The sequence below is a fragment of the Calonectris borealis genome, chromosome 1 (genome assembly GCF_964195595.1).
Source record: "Calonectris borealis chromosome 1, bCalBor7.hap1.2, whole genome shotgun sequence".
Taxonomy (NCBI): domain Eukaryota; kingdom Metazoa; phylum Chordata; class Aves; order Procellariiformes; family Procellariidae; genus Calonectris; species Calonectris borealis.
Window position 1 is genome coordinate 143945196 of NC_134312.1, and position 25170 is coordinate 143970365.

The 25170-nt window shown below is 40.4% G+C and overlaps 1 protein-coding gene across 2 annotated transcripts; it reads right to left on the reverse strand.

Moving 5' to 3' along the window:
• Positions 1-6160: 6160 nt before the first annotated feature.
• Positions 6161-20440, reverse strand: LOC142073946 (granulocyte-macrophage colony-stimulating factor receptor subunit alpha-like). 2 transcript variants are annotated; one of them, XM_075134272.1, is made up of 9 exons: positions 20345-20440; positions 13962-14135; positions 13693-13868; positions 12809-12948; positions 10042-10080; positions 8979-9117; positions 8313-8400; positions 7660-7741; positions 6161-6672 (listed from the first exon to the last, which is right to left on the reverse strand). In XM_075134272.1, the coding sequence occupies exons 2-9, from the start codon at positions 14087-14089 to the stop codon at positions 6601-6603; spliced, it is 864 nt and encodes a 287-aa protein (XP_074990373.1). In that variant the 5' UTR covers positions 14090-14135; positions 20345-20440; the 3' UTR covers positions 6161-6600. The 2 variants fall into 2 exon arrangements, with proteins under 2 accessions (XP_074990373.1, XP_074990383.1); XM_075134282.1 differs by having other exon boundaries at positions 13962-14091; positions 20345-20423.
• Positions 20441-25170: the final 4730 nt, after the last annotated feature.

Sequence of the window (25170 nt, forward strand, 5' to 3'; positions counted from 1 at the left end):
GGGCAGGGCTGTGGGGAGCTGGAGACCGGCCCCGCTGCAGCGTTGCTGGGGCAGGGGCTGACTACCTCTGACATGGGGTCCTGGGCCATGGGCAGGGTGGGGGGAGTCCCGGGGGGCTGGGCAGGGATGGTCTATGGCAGCACTCAGGGAGATGACAATGTAAATTGTAAAAGTTCCTTAAGCCTGTGGAAAAAGAGAATTTCAAATCTTTGATATGAAGTCTTCAAATAAGATATATTACTATCAAAAGTTGTGATCTGGATTTGTTCTCAGTCCGTTTCTCCCAGTGTCAAAAAAAACAAACCACAAACCACTGCAAAAACAGACAAAAAATTGCAAGTAGTAAGAACCTAACTACAAAAAGCCACTCCAGGACCTGCTGCTGAGCATTTGTTCCCTTCTCAGGCCACAGCTGTGCATTTTCTAAAGGAAAGGGTTATTATAAACAGTATAAAACATCAAAAGCTCCCTTATACCCTGAAAGACTTTGCTTCACAGAAGAAAATGTAATTTACTTAATATGGAGATTTATAAACAATGTAAAGTAATTTCATTTCTTCACATGTTGAAATTGAAGCATCACTAGAAAATATGACATTTTTCAAACAGCAAGATATGTCAACAGTTTCCTCTTAAAAACAGGCAGATCCATTCTGCTGGAGTTAAAAACTTATAGGAGAGAGAACTGTCCAGGTATTTCTCTACGACTTGCATTTCTTGCTCACTACATTTGGAAAAAGTTACCTGCTGCCCAATACTCTTCCAGGATGCTCCAGGATTCACCTTTATGAAAATCCCAAGATCATTCCTATCCTGCTGCTTCTTTATTGACATAGAGAGTGATATAACAATATCAGCAGTAGTTCATATATCAGCTATTCATACATAACTAAGATACAGTTATTTCCAAAACAGAAAGCCAAAGATAGTGCTGACTGCCTTTGGGGACAAAGAGGGCTTACTTTCTAGACACCCAGAAAAGCTTAGGCTTATGAGTATTTCTGCTTCCTAGATTCCTGCTAGAGCGTGAGACTGATGACTGATGAGCTATAAGTATGCTGTCGTTTTCCAGGTTCATTCGCTTACATTGCTTGTAAACATGAATGATACTGAGTTGTCACTGAGACTAGCCAACACCCAAAGTGGATATCTGACCTGCTTTCTTCGCCACAACTCATGCAGTATAAAGGGAACAGGTGTAGCACAGCAAGTCTACTCATCATATTAGCAACTTTTTGACTGCAAAAGTATTTTCTACAAAAATAACAATTGAACCAGCTCCACTTCTGCTCACATGCAGTACTAGAAGCATAGAGCTAGGCCTGAACTGGAAAGCAATGTATTAAGTGACACCCTATGGTTGTGTTCATGCATTTGATGATGTCTGTCAGTAACTCAGTACTGATTGAGGAGATGAACAACTCACCTTGAGCATCCAGAACTTAAAAAAGCTCCAGTTATCCCTAGAAACAGTAATCACAAGAAACTCAACAGAGCCTGGCCTGGTCTTTTGTGGTTTCAGAGGGAAAGGTCTAAGGCAATGGTGGCTTTATAAGGACCAATTCATGGGAGTTCACTTTTTTCATATGCCAGGAGCGAATAAAAATGCAACAAAGTTTTTCTGAAGCATAGTTATGAAGCAAACAGTGGGAATGAGGAACAAATAAGAATAAGTGGATATTCCACCAAAAAGTAGATTTAGTCACAGAAGAAGCTCTTTTTTATAAGAATCACTGCCACTATCCCTATCACATTAAAGGTGTCAACAGACAAAGTAACTGAAAGTTTAGACTTCAGGTCTGTGCCCATGATAGTCATTCAGAGGAAGAAGTAGTCCATTGTCAGAAGTTTCTCTGCACTTCCAGATTAAAAAAATTCCATACTTATCCATGTAGGTATTTTTTTAACACTTACTGTGCTGTAAAGGTAAAGAAAGGACTTCTGATTACAAAGAATGAAAAAAACCACACACTCTGTTGTGTCCTCATCTGTGGAAGAAAAGCACTCGATTTTGTGGTGATAACAGAGTGCATTTCATGGAGAAGGGATGGGGGGAAGTGCCCAGGGTAATAAAATCAGAGCTGTAGAAAATGTCACAGAGAATCAAATAAGGTTCTGGAAAATGAAGGAAGACAGAGTTTCCATGCATCTGCCTTTCTCTCTCCTTTCCCTCAGCCTTTCACCTTCTTTGGTCTCCTCCCTCCAATAGGTCAGTTCCCAGAGCAGTCTCCTGCCCACTCCTGCAGAAGACACATCGAAACCAGGAGCTCTGTTGACCCTCTGGCACCTTACACTGCAGGTTCGGAGAAGGAGGTGAGGTGAACAATGCAGCCCAGAGATTGGGCTGGGGAGGAGGAAGGCTAGGATCAATTGCACCGAAGTTGCATTTGCTGATCCTGCACCACTTTAGGGATGGTGTTTAAGGGCAGCTGTTGCTGGGGGGCGTGTAGCTCTACACTACTGTGGAGATTTCTTGGCAGAAGCAGTTGGACCACAAGGCTGTGCCCACTGATGGCTGTGGCTGGATTGCTGGGCAGTGTCTCTATCTGAGACACCCTTTCATCACACTGTTTAGCATTAATACAGTAGGATGTTGACTGCCCTGGGCAACTATGTGTTTTTTTTGTGTCTAAATCTGGTCCTGGGAAGTGCTGTTGACTTCCAACCTTTGAGTCATCCCAACTATGCATCTTACAATGGGTGGACAAGGACAAACACATCTGTCCAGTGCTGGGTTCTCTTTCTCCAGTTGAACTCTGTGTGACCACTTTTACCCCCATGCAACCTCTTCCCACTCTGAAGATCTCCTGAGCCTGTAGAGCAGGCAGCAGAGGAGCAGCATGCTCTCTGGTGCTCCCTTAGATCATGCACCTCTGTAACAAAATGAGGAAGTCTGGGTTTTGAGGTTTTGGGGTTTGGGTACTTTTTGTTTTTAAACTGGAATATACTGCAGCAGAGCAATCCAAACAGCCCACAAGGACAGTGATGTTACCACAGACAAAGGAACTCTCCCACACAGGGGATTTCTTTGCTTGTCTATATTTAGGGCAAGTCCTGCCCTGAGGCTTTAAAAAATGCAAACAAATTAAAAAAAATTTAAAATCCTGAGTGAAGCTGGTGCTATTGATGGTGTTAGCATAGTCTGTTATCTTTTAGAGGCCAGAAGACTACTGTTGAATGGCCTCGCCAGGAGCTGGAAGAGAAATGAGAAGAAGAAGAGAAAGAAAAAGAAGAAGAGAAAGCTGGGCAGAGACACTAGGGCTGTTTTCCAACTTTTGGCTCTACAAATAGTAGAGTCACTGCAGGAACGTGATTAAAACCAACCTCACTTAAAAGTCCCAAAATCTCGAAGAATAATTTATTGCTCCAACAACAATAGGAGTGCTCACAAGAACTGCCTGGGCATTTTTCTATGCCAATGTCTTACAGCTTTTCTGTAGACCACAAAAATACAAATGGGAGACAAGGCCTTCTCTTTGGTCCTTGCAGCAAGAACTTTCTAGTTTTTAACAAATGTCTTTCTCCACAGAACATAGGAACAGCCATAGGAGACCAGAATACAGGACTTCTACCTGTGTGAATATCCGAACTATTTGATTAGAAGGCTATATAGCCTGACCATCCTTTCCCAGTGAGTGTTATATTGGGCCTTTGTTAAGGAATGGGGAAGGGATACCTTCACTCCACTCCTACTCCCACCTCCACTACCTCATGGACAGGATTTCTCATCAGGGTGCTAGTAGTGAATTCCAGTTTTCTGAATGGCTTTGCAGCCTCAGCAGCTTCATAGTGAAAGCAGTGGGGATGTAAGGGGCGCACCATTGGCCATGATCAATTGTGAATGAAGGAGGATGGAGAGGATCTAGTAGAACCTATCTGTTCCCCTTATATTAAAGCAAGCTTTGGCTTTAGTCGGCCACTTCTGATGAAGGTGCTCTTATCTTTCAGCAGTTACACCTTAAATAGAAGGCTCCTTCTCTGGTTGTGTTTTAAAAAGCTATTCAAAACAAATTGTTAATGAAAACTTATTTAGAAACACAGAATCATAGAAAAAATTGGTTTCAAAGGTGGCCTCTTGGAGGTCTTGGAATTTTATCACTCTGAGAGAACTTTATCTACCATGAGGGAATTTCAGTCACCTGAGATGATTTTAACCATCCTGAGACCTGCTGGAAGGGCAAAATGGCAGGGTACAAGCAAGACAGGAGATTACAGAGATCACCAGGAACAATATTTTGGTACAGATGCTGGACAACCACAGGAGGTACTCAGCTGGATCTGCAACCGGTCAAAGAAGAACTGATCATGGATGTGACAGTCATTGACAGTCTTGACTGCAAGAATCATGATGTGTTGGACTTTAAGCTCCTGAGAGAAAGAGGGAAGGCAAATAGAATACTATATACGTTGGATATCACGACAGCAGACTTCAGCTTGCTCAGGACAGGATAGGACCTGAGATCCAGTGCTCTGCCCATCTCTCAGCCCTTAACTGAGAGACTGGCAGTAATTCAGAGACTCTCACTATGGATGTGCTGGACAGAAGTTTCCTGCCAGCAGCTTGGGTTTAGCCCCCAGCACATCCTTCCTGTTCTTTCCTGTGTCTTGGATACCATGACACGGACCACAGCTCATCCCTTGCAGTCCCAATTAACCGCTCTAAACAGCTCTTGACATCTTCCACCTTTGCCCTGGCACACAATATACTATGCCAGAGGTGTCCTCGCATACCTCACAGATCCAGGTCTCCGTGCCCTCTACCACCACTTGCTTCTTCCTGACCTTGTGGATCTCCTCTGCTCCCTTGGTGTCTGTCTGCCAGAGCACAGTTTGCAGTATGGGATGGCTCAAGGCATGCTTCCCTCCAGCCAGGGCTCTGCTCCGGACAGAAGTGAAACTCCCATAGGAAGCTCTGGTTTGATGAGGACAACTAACTCCAGCTTCTCAGTTTAAAGCCACAGTCTTTTCTTAACCTCGGCAGCATCTCTTCTGTTTTACAGGGATTCAGTTTACTAGAATGTGCAAATCATTCGAGACATTCCCCATGCTACAGTCTGTCCTATGTTTTTTTTTTCTGGCAGAAATGCAAAAACAGAGATCAAACCGATTTCAGAAGAAGTCATTTTAGCAGCCTAAGGTAAAACTTTGGAAAAGCCAGTCAGGAACAGAATTGCCTAGTAGGCATGGGTGATCTTTAGTGTTTATTCTGCAGAGACACTCTGCCCGTAATGCTGACGTGAGGAAAAACAGATCATTTGTAATGGCAGTATTAGTGAACTTAGTTGTTGTAACTGTGCAGCCCTGTAATATAGTATTGCCATTGCTATTGACAGGCCGTAAGCTTTGTAACGAGTTTGCAAGGCCTCAGGGCTGAAGTTTGTCAGGCTTGCTCTGCTTGAACTTTTCTTGACTTGTTTGTAGCTTTGTTTGACGAAGTGTCCATGGCTAATTTGTTTTACTTTTGTTTATCTTTGTATGGTACCACCAAGGTTTTACAACTCTTAACGCAGCGATGCAGTGTAGGTCTAGATGATGGCAGAGGCCTTTAGAAGTGGAGACACAAGGATATGGCACAGAGGTCTAGAGGCATGGGGCTGGATAAGAGGTGGGATACAGGCATGGCACTGGGGACTTCATGGCTATAAATGGCCTCTAACCTGTGGTTTTCCCAATCAAATAATTCATCCACAGAAGCACAATGTGTGATTAGCCTCCAAATTGGGGGTTTTGTCCCATATCTCCTTATTAATTGGAGGATTCAGGATGTGCCGCTTCTGTTTTGCCCAGGTATTATAAAACCATACAACCAGCCTGCACCATTTGAAGCTAGCAAGTGGCAGGCTTCTGTTCGAGAGTTCAGAAGTTCAATTTCCAACATTTCCCACCCTGCATACATACACATAATTATCTGCCACCTGTTAGCAGTCACATTTTAAGCTATTTTTTCATCTACCACAGATATGAAGTGATGAAAAGTGGGAGTAAAGTTTTGGTTTTGTAAATGGCTGTGAGCAACATATAGGGCATGTTATGCTGAAGGATATAGCAATATAGTTTGAAGGCAACAAATAGACTTGTGAGGAAATGTCTCCTGAACTCTTTAACGATTTTCATTTTGTATGACTAAATGATTATTTTTAAGAGGTTTAATCTTGGCCAGTTTTCAGTGGGTTTTCATACAGATGACAAATTTTTATTCCTGATCACAATCTCAATATAGCTGTACTTTTTCCAAGGCACTGGACCACTGGAGATCCTGTATAAACCCCTTAAGTTTGGTTGTTCTTATTTTATTCTTTTGAATGGTGTTGAAAAGCAGTATAATAACTTCCAAAGCACTACTGAAATATTTTTGCTGAAACATTGCAAGAATACTCACCCTAAGAGAAACAAAAATAGTCCAAACAACTCCAATTATTTATGGAAAATGCAATCAAATACAAAGAGCCTTTTAAAGATAGGGTCTTGGGGAATTGACTCTACAGGCAATGTCATTTTCTCTGCTTGCAAGAGGGAGAAAATATGAAAAACCTGTAAATTACTACCAACAAGATATACATGTTTGAAAAAATTCAAGTTGCTCATTTCACTTGCATGCCATTATGCCACTTCTTCAATAATTGTTATTATTTCTTCAGTTTCATGCTTTGTTAATTGATCCTTATATTCTATCTGTTAAAGGAAGAATAAAACATTTCATTAGTTTTATGTGTGAGATTAGCCATGAGTTTACAATTTATGAATCTCTGTTATTCAGAGAGTTGTTATTTATTATATAGAAGCTGTAGTGGGCCTCTGTCCATGAGAGGACTGAAGTAGACATGTCTAGGTCTTCCCTCTATGACGAGTTCCCCAAAGGCAAACAAAAGACTTTTCAACTTAAAAGCCAGAAAACTAATCTTTTTAAACATAGGAAAGTTAACATGACGAAGGAACAGAAAGTAAAAGGATTTATAAAGGCTCACCAGTGATCCAGTATGTCCTTGCAGACACATACTTGCTTCCAGACCTGGCTGTAGCCAACTTAAAGACTTTCAGCAAATTGCAGCAAACTTTGCAACATGCTCTTTAGGCAGGCAGTTCCCCTCTGTTACCTGCAATGTCTGCCTGTCTGTTCCTTCTTCTTCTCCTGAGTGTCTCCAGCTCTCCACATAAACTAGAACCTCTCAGCTCTCTGCCATACTTTCTTGCTTACCATACCCTAAAAAACTTTTCCTCCTTCAGCATCATTGTCGAATACTAACATGGGTCTCATCATCTGCTATGGCACAACTGTTTTCTGGTTTTGGCCAGCAGTGGAATTCTTTGCCCCTTCTCTCCCCATAGCTTACCAACAGCCTGATTCTGCATTATTATTGGGCTGAGAAGCTTAGGCTCAGCGCTATTCTAGTGATAGCATATGGCTTATAGGGAGAGCAGGGTGAAATTGTGTATTTTCTCCAATGCTCCAGGTAGACAGATGACAAGTATTTCAGAATGGAAAAAGAAAAACAGAAGAATTATTGCATATGGCCCTTCTCTTTCAATACCCCAAGAACAAGAAAAAGAAAGAAATTTTATGTTTGCTTCTGTGCATCTTTCTGACACTTAGGTTATACTTTGAGACTGCAATGGATCCTTATTTACAACAAATTTCAGGCAAATGGAAAGAAAACATACGTGGAAATCCATTGGAGAGATCTCATGGAATGGGCGTCTTGGCTGTGGTACTGTAGCAGATGTTTTTTTCAAATAAATGCTTCTACAATGACAAAAAGGCTTGGTGAAGAAAAGACTTAGCATGCAAACATATGAACATGTACTATATAATAATGCTCCTGAGATATTATTTTATTCCTCTAAGACAAAAGCAGTGAAAGAGTAACTAAAAATTACATAGGCTGAATACATGGTAATGAATGGTATCATTTCATTGTTCAAAATTTGGATGATAATAATTTATGTTATGACTTAATAAAGAATCATAGGAAGTGGCTTTTTTAAGTATCTGAAAGGGAAATATCCTCAAAACAAGGATACAATTTCACGTACCGCCCATCTACATTGCAGGGTCTGATGGCATGAAAGTGACACTGATATAAGGCCTTGTCCCAGTATTGGAACGTGTTGTGTTATATTGATCAAGTGGGTAAGAAGGCTGGGAATCAGAAATACAGAGCCCACTTGAGGAACATCCAGGAGGTCATGATTCCTGCTATAGTTCAGCGTTGATTTTCCCCCTCCCTCCTCTCCTTTAAAAGGAGGCCAGTTTTTTTCTCTTGGGGAAAGAGAATAAAACAGAATAAAAATTTTGCACAAGAAATAAGGCTTACACTGTGCAGAGAAAAAGTATGAGACTTGCTGCCAGCACTGGTATCAGAAATAACGTATATGATGAAGTAGATGTCAGTTGTTCTTTTCCTGAAAGACAAGCAATCATCAAAGTGTTGATTGATTGGTATCACAGAACAGGAGTGATTACACAGCTATGTGCAATCTGCTTTGCCTGACAGTGTCAAGCACCTGTATGAAGAGTGGCTTCTTCTTTAGCTTAGCACCTCATTGCCCTGTAACATGTGAAGGAACAGGATGGATGACAGTATGTGGACTGTCGACGGTAACTTGAGACCTTACCAAGCATTTTGTGAGGAACTGAGGCCTAGAGAGTACTTCAAGATCCAAAGTGGCAGAGAGTAACAGGGGAAAAGAGAAGTTTCTAAAGCCAGAAGTAGAAATGGAAGAAGGAAAAGAGCTGGCAACAGACCTCAAAAAGGTCTGCTTTATTCACTGTCTCCTTGCAAGAAGCACCCACTGTCACACCAGAATGCTTGAAGACCTCCCTCATATTAAGAGATATGCCAGTTCTTTGCTTTTTTTCATCCTAGCAAATTAATGTGCAAATATCAATGTGTGTCCATCTGTAAGTATGAAGTAATAAATAAGGCAGACAAGTAATAACTGAGGGAAAACTAAGTCAAGGAGGTGATTTTCATTCTTACCAAACTCTACAGGTGTACTCCACTCTCCCCAGCTTGTGCTCACTAAACAACCATTATCAGTTGCTCTGATTTTGATGCTGTACCTTTTTTCTGCATTGAAGCTCCCAAATATGTAGGAGTTTCCTGTGATGCTTCTTTCCTAAATACAAAACAACTAGGCTGAGAACTTTTTATTCACTAGATGTACAGATGTTAAGAATGCATCAGGTTCATTTAATGATACAAACAATTACAAAAGAAAATTTTACGTGTACTGCTGTGAACAGACTAGAGTGAAATAACAAATAGAAAATTATCCCTTAATAAATTAGTTTGTTCCATCCTAATTCCTTTTGTTTGAACATTTTTGTTATTGGTGACGTGAAGATGAATTTTGCAGTATTCTTCCCCTGCTCCTTAGCCTCTGCTAAACAATGGGACTTTGGGGGGGGGGGGGCGGAAATCAATAGTTTATTTTCAGTCTGTATATGTTTTATTCTACTATAAGGTAATTCTTTAAAGATCTGGCATTCCCTTTCCATGGATGTTTTCAAAACTGAAGTAAAGTTTAACAGCCAGATTATAGAGAAGGGAAAAATTTGACATATATTGCAATCAAGGATATTGACCCTTCTTGAAAACCTGATTTTTTTTCTTCCTTCTTTATACTGGCTTAGTCTTTCAGGTGATAATTTCTTGCCTTCTCCATCTCAACCCCTTCCAGAAACTTTTAATAAAGAAAAAAATTCTCCACATTTTGTGTGTCTAAGTGTAATGTGGAATTATGATCCATATTTATACATATATATAAATTTGATAGGAAGTACAAAAGACTGTAAAATGAAAGATTGCTTTCTATTGCATAGAAGCAATATAAAGTTCCACATGTGCAGGTATTTTTTGTACCATGTTTTATAAATAATTGTTTAAAACTTTGAGTTTAGGAAAATTGGGAGTAAAGAGCATATATAGTATACTGAAACTGGTAATGTGAAACCAAAACAATTTGGTTGGAGAATGCTATGATACAGGTGACATTTCAACCCAGCATAAATGTTAGATTAATGAGGTAATAAAAACTTACTGTTTTAGATGTGGTTTTGATGTTTTTCTCAGGATCAGCCTAGCAACAAGAGAAAATTTCAATTTTTATGATAGTTCTCCCTTTTACTACATAATAAGTGGTCCTGCCTCATGAATGTTTGATCTTCAGGAAAAAAAAAAAGTACGTTTAATATTTTAAATGCATTCTTTTAAAGACTATGAAGTGAAGCTGTTTTTATTGGGTTTCCATGGCAAGGTTTTGGTAGCAGGGAGGCTACAGGGGTGGCTTCTGTGAGAAGCTGCTAGAAGCTTCCCCCATGTCCAATAGAGCCACTGCCAGCCGGCTCCAAGATGGACCCGCTGCTGGCCAAGGCCAAGCCCATGAGCAGCGGTGGTAGCACCTCTGGGATAACATAGTTAAGAAGGGGAAAAAAAAAACTGTGCAGCAGCAATTGCAGCCAGAGAGAAGAGTGAGAATATGTGAGAGAAACAGCTCTGCAGACACCAAGGTCAGTGAAGGAGGGGGGGAGGTGTTCCAGGCGTCGGAGAAGAGATTCCCCTGCAGCCCATGGTGAAGACCATGGTGAGGCAGGCTGTGCCCCTGCAGCCCATTGAGGTTAACGGTAGAGCCTCTTGCAGCTCTTGGAGAACCCCACACTGGAGCAGGTGGATGCCCAAAAGAGGCTGTGACCCCGTGGGAAACCCATGCTGGAGCAGGCTCCTGGCAGGACCTGTAGACCCATGGAGACAGGAGCTCATGCTGGAGCAGGTTTGCTGGCAGGACTTGTGACCCCGTGGGGGACCCACGCTGGAGCAGTCTGTTCCTGAAAGACTGCACCTCATGGAAAGGACCCAAGCTGGAGCAGTTGGTGGGAAGGACTCATATTGGAAAAGTTTGTGGAGGACTGTCTCCTGTGGGAGGGACCCCACGCTGGAGCAGGGGAAGAGTGTGAGTAGTCCTCCCCCGGAGGAGGAAGGAGCAGCTGAGACAATGTGTGATGAACTGACCACAACCCCCATTCCCTGTCCCCCTGCACAGCTCGGGGGGGAGGAAGTAGAGAAAATCGGGAGTGAAGTTTAGCTCTGGAAGAAGGGAGGAATGGGGGGAAGGTGTTTTTAAGATTTGGTTTTATTTCTCATTATCCTACTCTTCTTTGATTGGTAATAAAGTTAATTTTCCCCAAGTCAAGTCTGTTTTGCCCATGGCAGTAACTGGTGAGTGATCTCTCCCTGTCCTCATCTTGACCCACGAGGTTTTCATTATATTTTCTCCCCCCTGTCCAGCTGAGGAGGGGGAGTGATAGAGCGGCTTTGGTGGGCATCTGGTGTTCAGCCAGGGTCAACCCACCACACTGTTCTTCCACTACAAGGTTTTTCCTTATCACTGGTGCTCTGAAATACTGTACCCTTCAAATTTGATTGCAGAACTGAGTATCAAAGAACTAAAAAAAAAAAGGCTCAGGCCCACCAATTAAAATTGTATGTTTTACCTACACAAAACAAAGTACCTAAAAAAATACCAGTAAACTGGGAAAATGTTTTGTCCATTAAAAATTTTGTCTGTGTAGCTTTTACATTCTTAAATGTTTAATTTAGCTATGTTAGGTCTCAATTTTTTTTTTTTTTTTTCTGTTGGAACAATGAACTCACAAATATTTCTGCAAATATTTCAAACATTGGTTTTGATTAATATAATACTACTTTCCATATTCATCAAGTCTTCAAAGTACTTGCAAGTACTGAAATGTATAATAACAACCATATACAGTTCAGACCTGGAAAACCTGGATATTCTGTTCCAATAACCTGACAGAATATTTCTTTTTATTCAAAGACGTGGATGGCTCTTTCCACTTTAAGTTAAAAAGAAAGGACACAGAACTTAATAAAACCCCACAATGAACAGATGCTGTATTACTGCCCTGTACATCTGATTGTGACAGCTGTAGTGCAACCATCCTGATGTGTATGCTGCAGACCTACTTTAGATAAGTCTAAACTCCTAAACTCCTTCAGCAACACCGTGCTGATGTCAGTAAATGGAGGCAACAGGAGAAGAAGGCTAGGTTGGATACACAAAGGGCAGGATGGAAAGTACGGGGGTCCAGGTGAAGACACCTAAGAGCTCTTGCAGCACATCCTAACTTACAGGTGCGCCTTTGTAATAAAGCATGTGTTACTTCTTTGGACTTAATTTAGTAATACCATAAACCTGATTGAACAGTAATGATGACTGCAAGAAGTAGGAACAAATGCAAAGTGAGTTTGTGAAAGAAGTGATAAAAAGTGACTGATGGGATAGGAGACTGCAGAGAGGAAAACCACAGAACAGAAGGTCCTGACCTAACGTCATCAACAACCAGCAGTAGGACTGAAAGACTACACTGAGACCCAAATTGCCTTACAGGGACACATAAAATTGGTTGTATCCAACTTAACAGTAGCTTTGCTTTTTTGTAGTATTTTTTGAGTTCATTTGATGTATCCTATGACTGTTCATAATAAAGTTGTTGGGTAATATGGTGCATCCCCCTCTATGTGCTAGAATAGCTTTTCACCCTCAGTGTGGGGAATTTGTTGCCCAGTTCCTTTAAAGACCATCTGTACAGTGGACTGAAAGCATTCCCTCAATTTGCTGCCCCTATTTGTGAGTAACAGCAGTCCTCAGCTCATGTGCAAGAGCTGCACTACATATCAAAAAGGAGAGATTAGTTAAGGAGGGAAAGAGAACAGGGTATTAGTTGTATGGTAGTATGTGTGGAAATACAAGCATACAAAGTACTATTAAGAGTCATGATTATTCTTACCTTGTTTTCTATGACAATTTCATATTTGAAACAAGCACGTCTCTTCACATGACTTGTGTGAGGTGGTTGCCACCGAATTTCACAACCATGAGAAGCTTCTGTACAGTTCACAGTGACATTTAATGGAGGGGTGAGTTTTTCTACAAAAATATAATCAGAAATACTATCGATTAATAGTCAGCTCTCTTCACTCTGCCTTTTTAAAATATAGGTAGATGTTCAAGCAACAGATGTCTAAAAAGATGTAATGCAGCTTTACCAGAATTATTAAATTCACCCCATATTCTGAAGCAGGACTCCCTGATTTAATGCTCCAGTTGAGGAGCCTGGAGTATGAGCAGCAACAGTAGGTAAAATTAAAAAACACAAACCATTTGTTAGATTTTACTGAATTCAGCGTATAATCTGTGCAGGGTATTTTTTTTAATACTGTGTTCATAATAAACTGAAATAATTTCTTTTTTTTTTTTATTAGCAACATTCTTCCATTAAAAAAAAAGGAACTTTTTGCTCACAATGTTAAGGTAATTGTTCTTTTGTATTATGTGAATGAACAGAATGATATAAGACCAACATCTAGATAGTCCTGCTCAGGCATCCTTAGCTAGTTAATCCCAAAAGATGACACCTTTATTTCAGACAATAAATATTTCACTGAAATGGTCACAATTCTCTGACCTATGATTTCAGATTGTCTCTGCATTCATTTTGTTTTGTTCATTTTTATACTTTTGACTTTTCAGCCATCAAGGCTGGGGAAAAAGAAAAAAAAACCCGTTGTGAGAAGAAGTATTTTAAAAATGCATGCTTTTTTCCAGGGATAAATTCTTCATTCCCTTAGCATAAAACTGAAAATAAAATTGGAAAAAAAAAAAAATCCTTACCAATTCTGTACAGAATAATCATCTTCTCGTACGACTGAATGTTTTGTCCACGTGTAGACCCATTTACCAGGAAATAAGCTCTCTTATTTTCTATTGTCACATTTTGGAATCTACATCCTGTGTGCCTTCCACAATTATCTTTGATGTAGTTCTGGCATCCTGTGAAATCTTCTTTCCTTTAACATGACACGTTGCGTCAGTTAAATATTGACAACGTCACATGTCAGACCAGAAATTAAAATTCCCCAGATTCAAGCAGATCTACTTACCTTGAGGTCTTCCAGTACAGGAAATATTGGGTATCTCCTGAAGCAGTCCTGCCCACATGCCAAGTGCAGTTCATGAAGGAAACATTGAAAATGACACAGACAAAATTTTCAATGGCTGTCCCATTCATGTCTGCAAACACAGGAAGAATATCCCACGTCCACTCTGCGAAAAGACTGTATAACTGCTCAAATCATGCAGATCTCTACAAGCTCATTTAGTAATTTTTAGCTACCTGATTAGTAAATCCAGCTGTAAATTGTCTGGGTCTTGCAGTTAAGTGCTTACTTTAAGGTAGCAATGATTTTATTTGTGCTGAGCCATGAGGATTATCTACCATTGTTGCAGACGCTGAAGATGTGACTAGGATTTAATCAACTCTTTAATCAACTCAGACACAGTGATGTAGTGGAAGCTAATAACAAAGACAGTCACTTTGTGTCCTTTGTTTAGATGCTCTGTTTATCTAGGGTCCAGTCTACAGTGGAATATAAATTCTACAACCATGAGCAAGGCAAGTTCTCTCTCCTGTGCTTCTCTTAAGTGCTCTGACCCTCGGTTGACTTATAAAGGACTAAGGATTTAAAATGAGCTCTCCACCACTTTCTTCTGTGTAACAGCTGGGTGATTACAACCTAACCCTGACACTGCCTCCTGAAGCTAGCCCCTGCAGAAGTGTCGTGATTTTGAAGAGGGAATGGCATATTTTTCGATCTTGAATTGAAAATGGTTGCTAATCTGTTCTGGCACTTCGGATTTAAGGATAGGGGGAATTTTGTTTGCACTGAACTTGATAGAAGCAGGCCTTGATATCCATGTCATTAGTGTAAAAGCAAGACAAAATTGTAGCAGAAGTTGATAGCTTCAACTATTCAGGTTGTGTATTCACATGAGGAATGAATTCCTTGTGCGTTTCTTCCCTATCAAAAGGTGAGATCTCCAACGGGAAATAATAATCATGCAGTACCTCTTCTTAACTACTATTATCATGAATTGAAGGTCTGGGTCACAGCTTTCCAAGACAGTGATTCATTGAGCTTAAGCACCATATGTACCACCTTTACATGTACCTCCCCAGTTAACCTTAAAGCTCCCTATGTGTCTAACACAGGTTCCCAAACAAGGCCCAGAAGCCACCATATTATGAGACCAAGTGACTGTCTCCTGTCCAAGCTTCACTGCAGTCCAGGCTGGAAGCTTCTTTTTCCTTATGTTCTCACAAGCATCTGATCATGTAGCTGACAGCACTGATTTCAAAAGAAATGCTGTCATTGAGCACACCAAAACTTCTGACACTAGTGGATGCTCAGGGAGAAAAGTATAAGGAGAGAGAAAGGACCAAACAGGCCTTTGCCTATTATGCTCTCTCACCTACCAGCAAGCAGTGCCCTATGGACTTGCAAAGTTAAAGGCTACCTCATAGATCACTGTGCTTAGCAATCCAAGAAAACCTGATCCCCCCTTAATTTCCCTCACCCCTTTTGAATCGATTTTTTTTTTTGGCCTCTACCACATCCCTTGCCATTAGGATGAGCAATGGGAGAATTCAAAAGGTCTATTTTCCTGCTGGTTCCTTTCCTCTCTTCAGCTGTACTGTGAGAAAAGGCAATTCTTCTCCAGAAAAGGAGCTCAAACACACTCTTGTACCTAATATTTTTTCATGGCTTGCTCCAGGCAGCTACTGTGCTGTATGGAGGCTTTTGGGACTACTCTACAGAACGAAGTTTCTTTCATTTGGGTGTATTACAAGTGTAAGCACATGATAAAGGTGGCTAGGATCACAGTTTCCAGAGGGAAAGGCTGTTATCTAGGAGACCTGACCTAATACAATGTTGTGTAGCTTGGCTACAAATAGAGCTGGATGAATTAAACCCTCAAAGGGTTTAACACCATCCCTCAAAACACCTCGGTGGAAGCGTTTATTTCATGCTTATAACACTGGGAGTCAGCATGCACTAGGAGAAATGTTGTCAGGGACAGGACCTTGCAAAAGAGTCCCAAGAGTAACAACCATCTTATTCCTTTGGAAATAAAGAGGAATTGTTCAAGAGACAACAAAGTTGTCAGAGAACTCCTGGATTTTTGGAAAACTTCCTCTCTTCCAAGAGCAAGGCTGAAACTGTTTCAAGAGCTTGGTTCAGCAGCATTTCTTTTGACAGCAGTGTTGGCCTAAGCATCCCCTGTCCTTCCCCATCCTCCATGGCTCCTTCCTGATTCCATCCTGCCTCCCTGGCTGTGTAGTGCCATTCCTTGTGGGGCCTCATAGTGAGTAGTTCTGAAGAAGTGATCATCACTAAAACTAATGATGCTCCTCCTACCCCAGCAGTTATTGTTTCTTCTTGTTTTTTTCATCTGGTTTAGCATCCTTTACCAAAAACAGTGGAATAAGCTCATCTGAGATGACAGTGTGGTATAGCAACAAAGACCCACAGGAGAGGTGTCTAAGCTATTTCTGCTGCTGCAAGAAATGTTGACCCCTGTCTAGTCACTAGAGACATCTAAGCTCTCAGCATAGAGTTGCTTATATCCAACTTAGGTGTAAGTTTATATATATATATGTATGTATAACAAACCACTCCTAAGAGTCCAGTGATTATGGTACTGTAGTGAGGTGATGGAGAGCTTTGCTCAGTTCTCTGGTCTGCCACAGATGCACTTTATGACCCAGGCTCAATCAAACCTGTATACTTCACTTCTTCATTTACAAAAGAGATAGAGAAGTTTTCTTCCCATCAAGAAATTGTAAAGTAAATGCAGCAGTCTGAAGTATGATCACAGGTGCTGTGCAAGGGTCTTAGGGGGATGGGCTTCGTAAAGCCTTTGGCAATGCTGCAAATCAGAAGAAAAAAGGGGTGTTCTGATTTCAAATCAGATCACAACCTGATTCATGTATGGCCCAACAAGCAGTTCAGTTGGCTGGCAACATAGGAAAGAGGGTGAAAGGAACTCCTAAAATGACATTGTGGTCAAAGAAAAAGCAAATGAAACCACATCCTTGGCCTCTTCAGCAACGGCCTCAGTCTTTTATATCCAAGAGAAGCATATAGAGATATACTCAGTTGTTCTTTATCTACAGCCAGAACATTACTGTGCCTACAAAACAGCCATGATCAGCTGCACAGTGTCATGTTCATACCAACATCAAGCATATGCTGGGAAGATCACTCAGATATGTGTGAGCCACTCTATTCCCTTTGCTGACAGGACTTTTTTCCCAGGTTTTGAGGGGATTTACTTTTCATTTTTTCTTTATTTTATTTCTTTCTTTATTATGAAACAGTTTTACTTTTATTTTTAGCAACACCTGAAGGGACCTAAGTCTTCATGAGACATTTCTCCCATTATCTCCCATTATTTCAATGAGACACTGAAATTTTTCTCTTCCCAGTTTATACTTGAAGACTAGCTAAATTGTTCTAGTGGCTTCTTGTTTAACCACTCCTCTTTTAATATTTGTCACTTCTTTATCATTATTTCCTTAAAAAAGCAGTAGGACCATGCTTTCATGATCCTTTTCTGTGAGCTGTGATGCAAAGAGCAGTTTAGTTTCTCTGGAGTGCACTCTTCCTTCTGAACTGCCTCCTATATTTTTGATAATGATAATAAAATACATATGCAAATATACCAATATCCTCACAAGCATCCATTGCTTCATACATGAATAACTTATTTTCCTATATTTTAGTATCTTTAGCTATATTTGAAATCTTTCTTGACATTCTTTATATTTTTTCATGAAAGAGGTAAGGTACTTAACTGAGAGAGACAGATGTGGTGATTGTGATTGCACACAACTGCATAACAAACCACTGTTTTAAGCACACACGGTGCTTGTTTTTATTTATTTATTTACTTTTCTTGAGTCAACTTAGATTACCTCCGTCTGTTGGGCAGATGTTAGAAAGTCTGTAGGAGTAGTAGCTGCAGAAAAATATCAGAGAAAAGAAAATTTGGCTCTGCAATCCTTTGTGGTAATCAGGATTATTAACAAGACACCTCTCACCTCTGGGCCTTGAGCCCAAGAGAATTCTTACTTTTATTGAGTAATTCTTGAATAGAAAATGCATAAACTGCTCTTGACTCTTGAACACAATGGATCAGGTAATTTGTAAAAGATTGTAAATAACATACTTGCTATTGGAAATGAATAAAAGGAACTTAAATTGCTTTAACCTTTTAACCTAACTCTGAAGATGCTGTCAATTGTGGGGTAGAGTTTGTCTTGCCTAAACTTACCCAAGTTGTGGTGGTGCATTTCCCCCCCGCCCCGGACCACTCTACAATCTCAGGAACCCCAGTTAGGCCGTAGCTTTTGTGTAATGAGTTGGGCGGTGAAGCGTCCCTTGACCGTACCAGGCACTCTTGCATGGCTAAGGTCGGGAGCAGCGCTGACCATACCAGGAACACCCATTGCCTGACCAAGATAGGGAACGAAAGCAGGGATAATTCATCATCCCTGACAGCCTTGAAACATTCCCTACCTGGATCGTAGCTCAAGTGGAATGGTACCATCGTTACTATTCCAGACTGTGGCCAGGATGGAAATTTTCTGATGACTAAAGCCAATCATCTTGTGAACTTATAAACAGTGGTCCTAAGCAAGACCCTTTCAGCTCTCCTGGACCACAGCGGGCTGCGCCCAGAGTCTCCCTCTGAGTGGGACACCTCTCAGAGCTCACGAACTCTCAAGTTTGTGATACTTGGAGGACCATCAGGACCTGGGCAGAAACATACCTTGGGGCTCAATCCTTCGGTCTTTGAGAAATGCCAAGACATTTTTGCTGATACCTTTGCTGGTGATTTTTTAAGCGGCCTCAAAACCACTCATTTGCAACAAATAGGCGTAGTAGGCAGGATCCTAAATCAGTATTTCATGACACAAGTGCTGTATAGATATGCCCACAGGGGAACCAGTAATTCTACACTGCCTTAATAGTGGCTGGAAAGAAACAGCTACTTGAGACACAGTTTATTCAATCTAGTCTAGGACAAGATGAATGAAGGCTTCACTATGCTCATTCCTGCCAGTAACTGGCCCAGGGTGACCAGCCCAGAAGGATCCCTCTAAGACTAAGCTATCCACCTTGGTCAGGTGAATCCAGGAGGATTCATTCCTTTCCCTTTTTACATCATCTGGAATCCACATGTAACTACTAAACAGAAATGCTGCCACTATTCTTTTCTCACTGAAAACTGCAAATTTATTTTTGAAAATGCCTTTTCTTCCTCTTTCTTATACCGGTGGTAGTATCATGTGTTGCTTCTTTTTAGAAAAACAGTTGCAGTAGAACAACAGTACTATTTTCCCCAGAGGTGTTCCAAACTTTCTTTCACATCTCAAATAATTCCTGTGCAGATTATTGATCAAAATCTTAAGGAAACATAAAGTATCTCTCTGTGAAGTTGTGTGGATGGTCATGTTAGGAATTTGGAAATATCAGCGAGGTTGAAATCCTGCTGCAGTGGCTATTCTCATCCTGGTTGATTAAAGAGTTGATTAGATGAAAATAAAAACTGCCCAATAACCTACTGATTATAAGTAACATATAACGATGTAGCTTATCATGTCTCAATACCGCTATGATTTTTATAACCAATGAAAAGGAAGGTTTGTAATTGAAAAAAACCCCAAACCTTATACTTCGTTTTTATACCACTATTTTTTGTTAAGAGAAATATCTTACCTGGGCAGGGTATAGTACTTAAGACTAGACCTCTGAGTTTTATTTCCCAGCTTTGCCTCTGAAACACTTGGAAAATTATTATTGTCTGGGGAAATATATGAGATGGAATTACTGCTTATGTGTTGGATGTTCTATGAGGATAAAATTATGCCTACATTCCTATGACATTTTCAGAGAACTGTGTATATGTGAAATCTTCTACTTCAGTATTAAAATCATAACAAGAGAAAAGACACTGGCATACTTCCATTCTACTGGTGCCTAAATACAGTACTCCTAAAAGGCATTCACTCTGCATAGTGATTTTGCTCTATGGATGTAAAGAGCTAAAACCCGAACATTTCCAGTTTGACTGTGTTTTCAAGAGAATACAGAAAGTGACATAGGCATTCTTCAATGCTATAATGTAGGTCTAAAATTAACAAGCAAAATACTGCTATGTGGATGAGGCCAGTAATACTGCTAATTTTAAAATATTTTTATATAATTAATTTCAGACTGTAGAAAAAATGCACCATCAAAATTTTGACTAAGACATCCATCAGACAAAAGCATGCATTTACAGGTAGTAAATAGACGTCTATCCATACCTCACAGTTATTTTAACATTAAAACTAGCACAAATAACAAAATGCAGTATTTCTTTGCCTAGCTTCTTTGGAGTAAAAGTAAACAACAAACAAAGACAAAAGTAAACCTACCTCCTCCTTGAAAACCTGTTTCCCTGTGGCAGTTACAGGAACGGGATACAAAAAGGATGGAAGCTGTGGATTTGCCTTGGTGGCATAATTCTGTGTGCTTTGACAATGTGATTTCATTATTAAGTTCTTCTGAACCGCTCATGTAACAGGGTGTAAAAATCCCGCCTACATCTTACTCATTTCCCTTACCCTGCATTTCTGTAATGTAAGGGGAAAGGCACGGTTACAGCCATTGTTTTTCTACAGGGACACAAATAGGTCAGAATAAAAGGATACGCTCTTTATCACTTCATTCATGTAATTTTCACTTATTTCATATTTTTCATATAGACATTTGTACAGGGCACGACCTCAAAGGTAGATGAATATATGAGTCTACCTTCTGGCTCAGGTATAGGTCAGGTACCAGTGTTTCAAGCCACGCCACTATTTTCTGCGTATTGCTTAAGGTTACTGCCCTGCACAGGAGAATGTCTGGTGCTTTGGACTTCGTAACAGCCGTTCCCAGCTTTGCACTAGCCAGCCTCATTTCCTGTAGGTGGGTAACAAACCAATGTCACCACCTTCCACAACTTTTCTATTTGACGTGTACACATTTTTCTGGGCTGGGTGAATTCAACGCACTGACCAGGAAAGTTTCTTCACACATGCAAATGCTCTGAGTGTACCAAATCAACACTACGTCACTTGTCTGTGCTCATGCCCTGGTCCCAGGAAGGTGTGCAGTCCCCCTTGCCCTCTGGCTGCAGAGTCTGAACATCCTCTTTCCAACTGCATTCAACAATGTGAGCACACACAGTGTGGTGCTAACACAGTCGGTTGTGCACTGCCCGAGCATCCACAACTTCCCCTGTTAGCAGGCTCCGAAATGAGTAAGCCCAAGCCTTTTTTGCCATCTTGACTGCTTTTGACCGAAGAGCGCTCCTGGGTCATGAAAGATGTTTGTCCAGCAAAGCAACTTTCTGTGAACCAAGAAACAGCACCTGCCTTTTCATGTACCCATAGTAGAGAATGATTACAGATCCCTCTGCCTTTCTCACCTTTAAATCATTTGAACAGGAAAATGAAGTTATTAAAGTAAACAACAGCATTTAAATCTGATTAGTCATAATGTTCACAGAGTATACCAGTCTTACTATACGTATCTGTTATATTTCGCTGGAGGAGTGGTAAATCAGATCAGATCTGTCCTGCTTCTGTTTGCCTTATTGTGTATAACTTCATTCCCATCAACCTCTGGTTTTGTTGCTCTTCTGGGCAGAGGAGGAATCTGGGGGTTTCTTGAGAAGATGTTTCCTCTTCTTCAGGTCTCAATTCCTCAATTTTATTCATAGAGTAGACAAGAGGACACTAGCATGTTCCCTGCTAACACACTTAATTTCAGGAGCTGCAGAAGTAAGACCTTTTGTTCTTTTTCTCACTTTCTATTGTAGACACTTCTATAAAATTGGAGTGAATTATGGTTTTTGGATAGATTTGTATCAGTGAACCTGAAATCTCATTTTCAAAAGGTATGTACAACCTGCCCAGCTAGATGACAATAATGTTGTGTAGGTTGGAAGCTAAACAACTGATTCTCATCACGCAGAATAAAACTAGGGGTGTTTTCTTTGTCAGCAGTGACAGAGGAAGAATTTGTCCTTGTGTTTGGTTCAGACCCTAGTATTTAATTTAGCTCCAAGATGTGGTATCTGATGAACTTGCACGAGTTGCACTCACTACATCTTCCCTGAAACAATATATGAATTGTTTGCAGCTAAAACCCCCAAATCATAACCTAACCTCAGAAAATAAGTGAAACTGCCAAAATAGAAACAAAACAGCTTTCATGATGAGAGTTCTAGGTAAGGTACAAACTGGCACACCTTTCAGATCAATCGGCAGGTCTTATGGAAAACAAGATTTTCAGCACTGTTTCTCTTTCACTGTTCTCTAGTGTACAGAAAAGTAACCACCAAGTTGTGAAGTGTGTTTTTATATTATTACATTCAGGTAGAACAGGAGCTAATTAGTGATCTTGGGACTAGTGTGCATTCTCCGTTTGGCCACCGAGGAAATCTCATTACTTATGACATCTTGCAATGACTAGAGAAAATTCAGTCAAACCAATTCTGCCTCTGTAGCACCAGTGGCAAGATGCCAAGTTGGCACCAGGTGAGCTGTAACACTTTGTAAGACAAGTGCTCTCATGACAATCTAGCATGCAAGTTACTCATGTTCTGTTTATTGATAAGATAAAGAAAAAACTCAAGCATCAAGTGGTAGTTTACTGCTGCAAGGCAAAGCACCAATTTTATTACCTCTCTCTTTTGTATCAGCATTTCTGCATCCTGAGCATGTGTGTGGGAAGGGCATGCTTTGGCAAGTAAGTACCCGCAATGGTTTCCCTCAAAACCTCTGCAAGGGTTCACTCTTTCTCAATGGATGCACCTACTACAGGTATGTTTCATGTTACTAGTGTTTCGCCCACAAGCTGAGGAAAGGCTTAGGATACACTCATCTGTGATTTCCACCTTGAGCTCAGCACACAGAATTGATTGTGCCTGTCTGTCTTTCAGAGAACTTCTGTGAATGCTGGGCTATTTGCTTACCTCAGGGAAGAACTAGTTTTCAAGCTCTATTTAGGCTTGCAATTCATTTCCAAATGAAATACTGGAAATCTCTCCTTGGCAAGTTCTAAAGGAGAGGAAAAGTTTTCAAATGTGCTCTTGCAGCACCCTTTATTTGTAAAGTTGCCCTGGCTGGGATACTTTCCCTGCAATAATGAATGGCAAAAAGGTGAAAGTTCACTGTAAAGCTGCACTTTAAAGGGGCAGCTTGGTTGGTAAAACAGATCAAAAAGTATAGAATAGAAACTGAGAGGAATAAAGGAAGCAGAGCAAATTGTATAATCAGTAGCTACTCTAATGCAGTCACAGAGGAATGAGACTTGAATTAAATTGTAATTATTTTTTCTTTTTTTTTCTTTCTGATTAGCTTCCTTTACAACAAACACAAAATGCAGATAGATGGATGGTGTTCATGCACGTATTGTGGTTAACAGCAGATAAGTAATGCAGTATGAGCGAAGGCAGTCATCAGCTTCTTCTTAGTTAAGAGAAAGCATTGCATCTTGTTTATTGCCTTCCTTCTAAAGAGTACCAGTTTACATAAAATACTCTGCAAGGGACTTGTCATTGGAGGTTTGAGGGAACAGGTGCAAAAAGATATGCAGAATTACTGTAAAAAAATAGCAATGGAAAGAATCCAAAGACAAAAGAAAACAAATGCTCCACTTCACTTTCAGAGGTGTGAAGAATCATTCAACAAACTGATTTCTGTGAGACTTAATGAGACCCCCCCAAAAAAACCCTGGCACTTCAAGTGTGTGTTTGTCTTCTGGTAAAAGGCTTCCCCTGAAAAACAAATGTTATATTGCCAGTGGTGAGGTTGATATTAGGAGGGTTTTATGGTTTAGGTTTTGTTTCTCCTTCAGTGATGGCTTCATGTTAGAACTGAAGGTGATTGCATAAAACATTTCACAGGATAAACATACCAAGAAAGGTTAATGTTGTGATTTCAAATAGAAATCAAGAGAGTCTCTCTGAGCCTGGTAGAATGAGCAAACTGCTGAGAAAGCCAAGGGGTATCAGTAAGAAGACCTAGAATTTGCTTAGTCTTCCAAAGCTGATGCTGCTTCTTGCTGAAGTCCCTTCAGCAAAAGAAACACCTTCGTGAAGCAAGTGAGGGGCTGAAGCACACACAGGCCAGAGCATGTGGAACAACAGTGGCACTGGTCTGAGAAGAGCTATGTTATGTGGCTATTTATAGTTCTTAAAAGAATGCTTGCATCAAATATGCCCATAAACTGCAGGTAAATAGGAGAAGTCCATAATTACACCAAAAGTTTATTTTGACAAATTGCGTTATGGCAATGTCTGGGAGGTTGAGAGACCTTGTGAATTATGGGCCAATGCATTTATTCAATACAATTGTTTTCTTCATAAAACAGGAAATGGGAGAGAAGAAAAACTTAGTTGTTCTGATTGCTGCTCTGTAGAGGAATTGAAAGAGTCCTACTAGAGGATAAAGATAGTGCTGAGACTTTTGTGTCTGCTCAGCTTCTGTAATTCTTGAAACTGGACCCTGAAGATTCTCAGAACAGAATTATTTTTGGAAGCCCGAGTCCCAGCACTGGAGAAGCTAGGTCATGATGTAACTGTTACAGTGAATTAGGATACAGGAAACTGGGCTGGTCTAAATGCCTTAAATTTATTGTCAGATGAATTTCCTTAATTATGAAAATTTTTCATGCAGATTGGAAAAGTTAAAACCTTCAATATTTATACAGAGTAAACTATATGTTATCAATTTCAGTAGAGGCAATTTAACTAACTATATGGAATGTAGGACTCAATGAAAATTCACAAAATGCCCAAGGTCACCTCTGCAGAGGATTTGGGGTACTACATATGCATCCCAAGTCTTGTCATTCACAGTCTCATAATCAGTGTTTGATATAGACATGGATGTTTTCACCAAACCAGTCAACTTGAAGATGAAGCTCCCCTTAGCTGCTGTGCAGTCTGAAGGATGATTTGGTTTTCTTAATGAAAGGGAGGGGAGTTGCATGCCAGTGTAGTCTAAAGGCATCCTTTAATAGACCAGCTCATTTTACCACAGACTTTTTGGGTCAATATGTATTCTTCTTAAAAACAGACTAATTGTACAAGCTTTATATGACTAGCTTTGTAACCTTTAATTTAAAACATAAGAATTCAAAGATTTGTATTTAGTCTTCTTCATAGCTAATACTAAGAAAGAACATTGCTGTTATAGTCAAGAAG

Bases quoted from the DNA above. Each gene is read 5' to 3' on its own strand.
- LOC142073946 (XM_075134272.1), bottom strand. From the start codon at position 14,089: ATGAATGGGACAGCCATTGAAAATTTTGTCTGTGTCATTTTCAATGTT. The intron at 12,949-13,692 runs GTAAGGATTTTT...ATATTTTTGTAG, and splicing joins GATTATTCTGTACAGAATTG to AAAAACTCACCCCTCCATTA. The intron at 10,081-12,808 runs GTAAGAATAATC...TCTTGTTGCTAG, and splicing joins AAATTGTCATAGAAAACAAG to GCTGATCCTGAGAAAAACAT.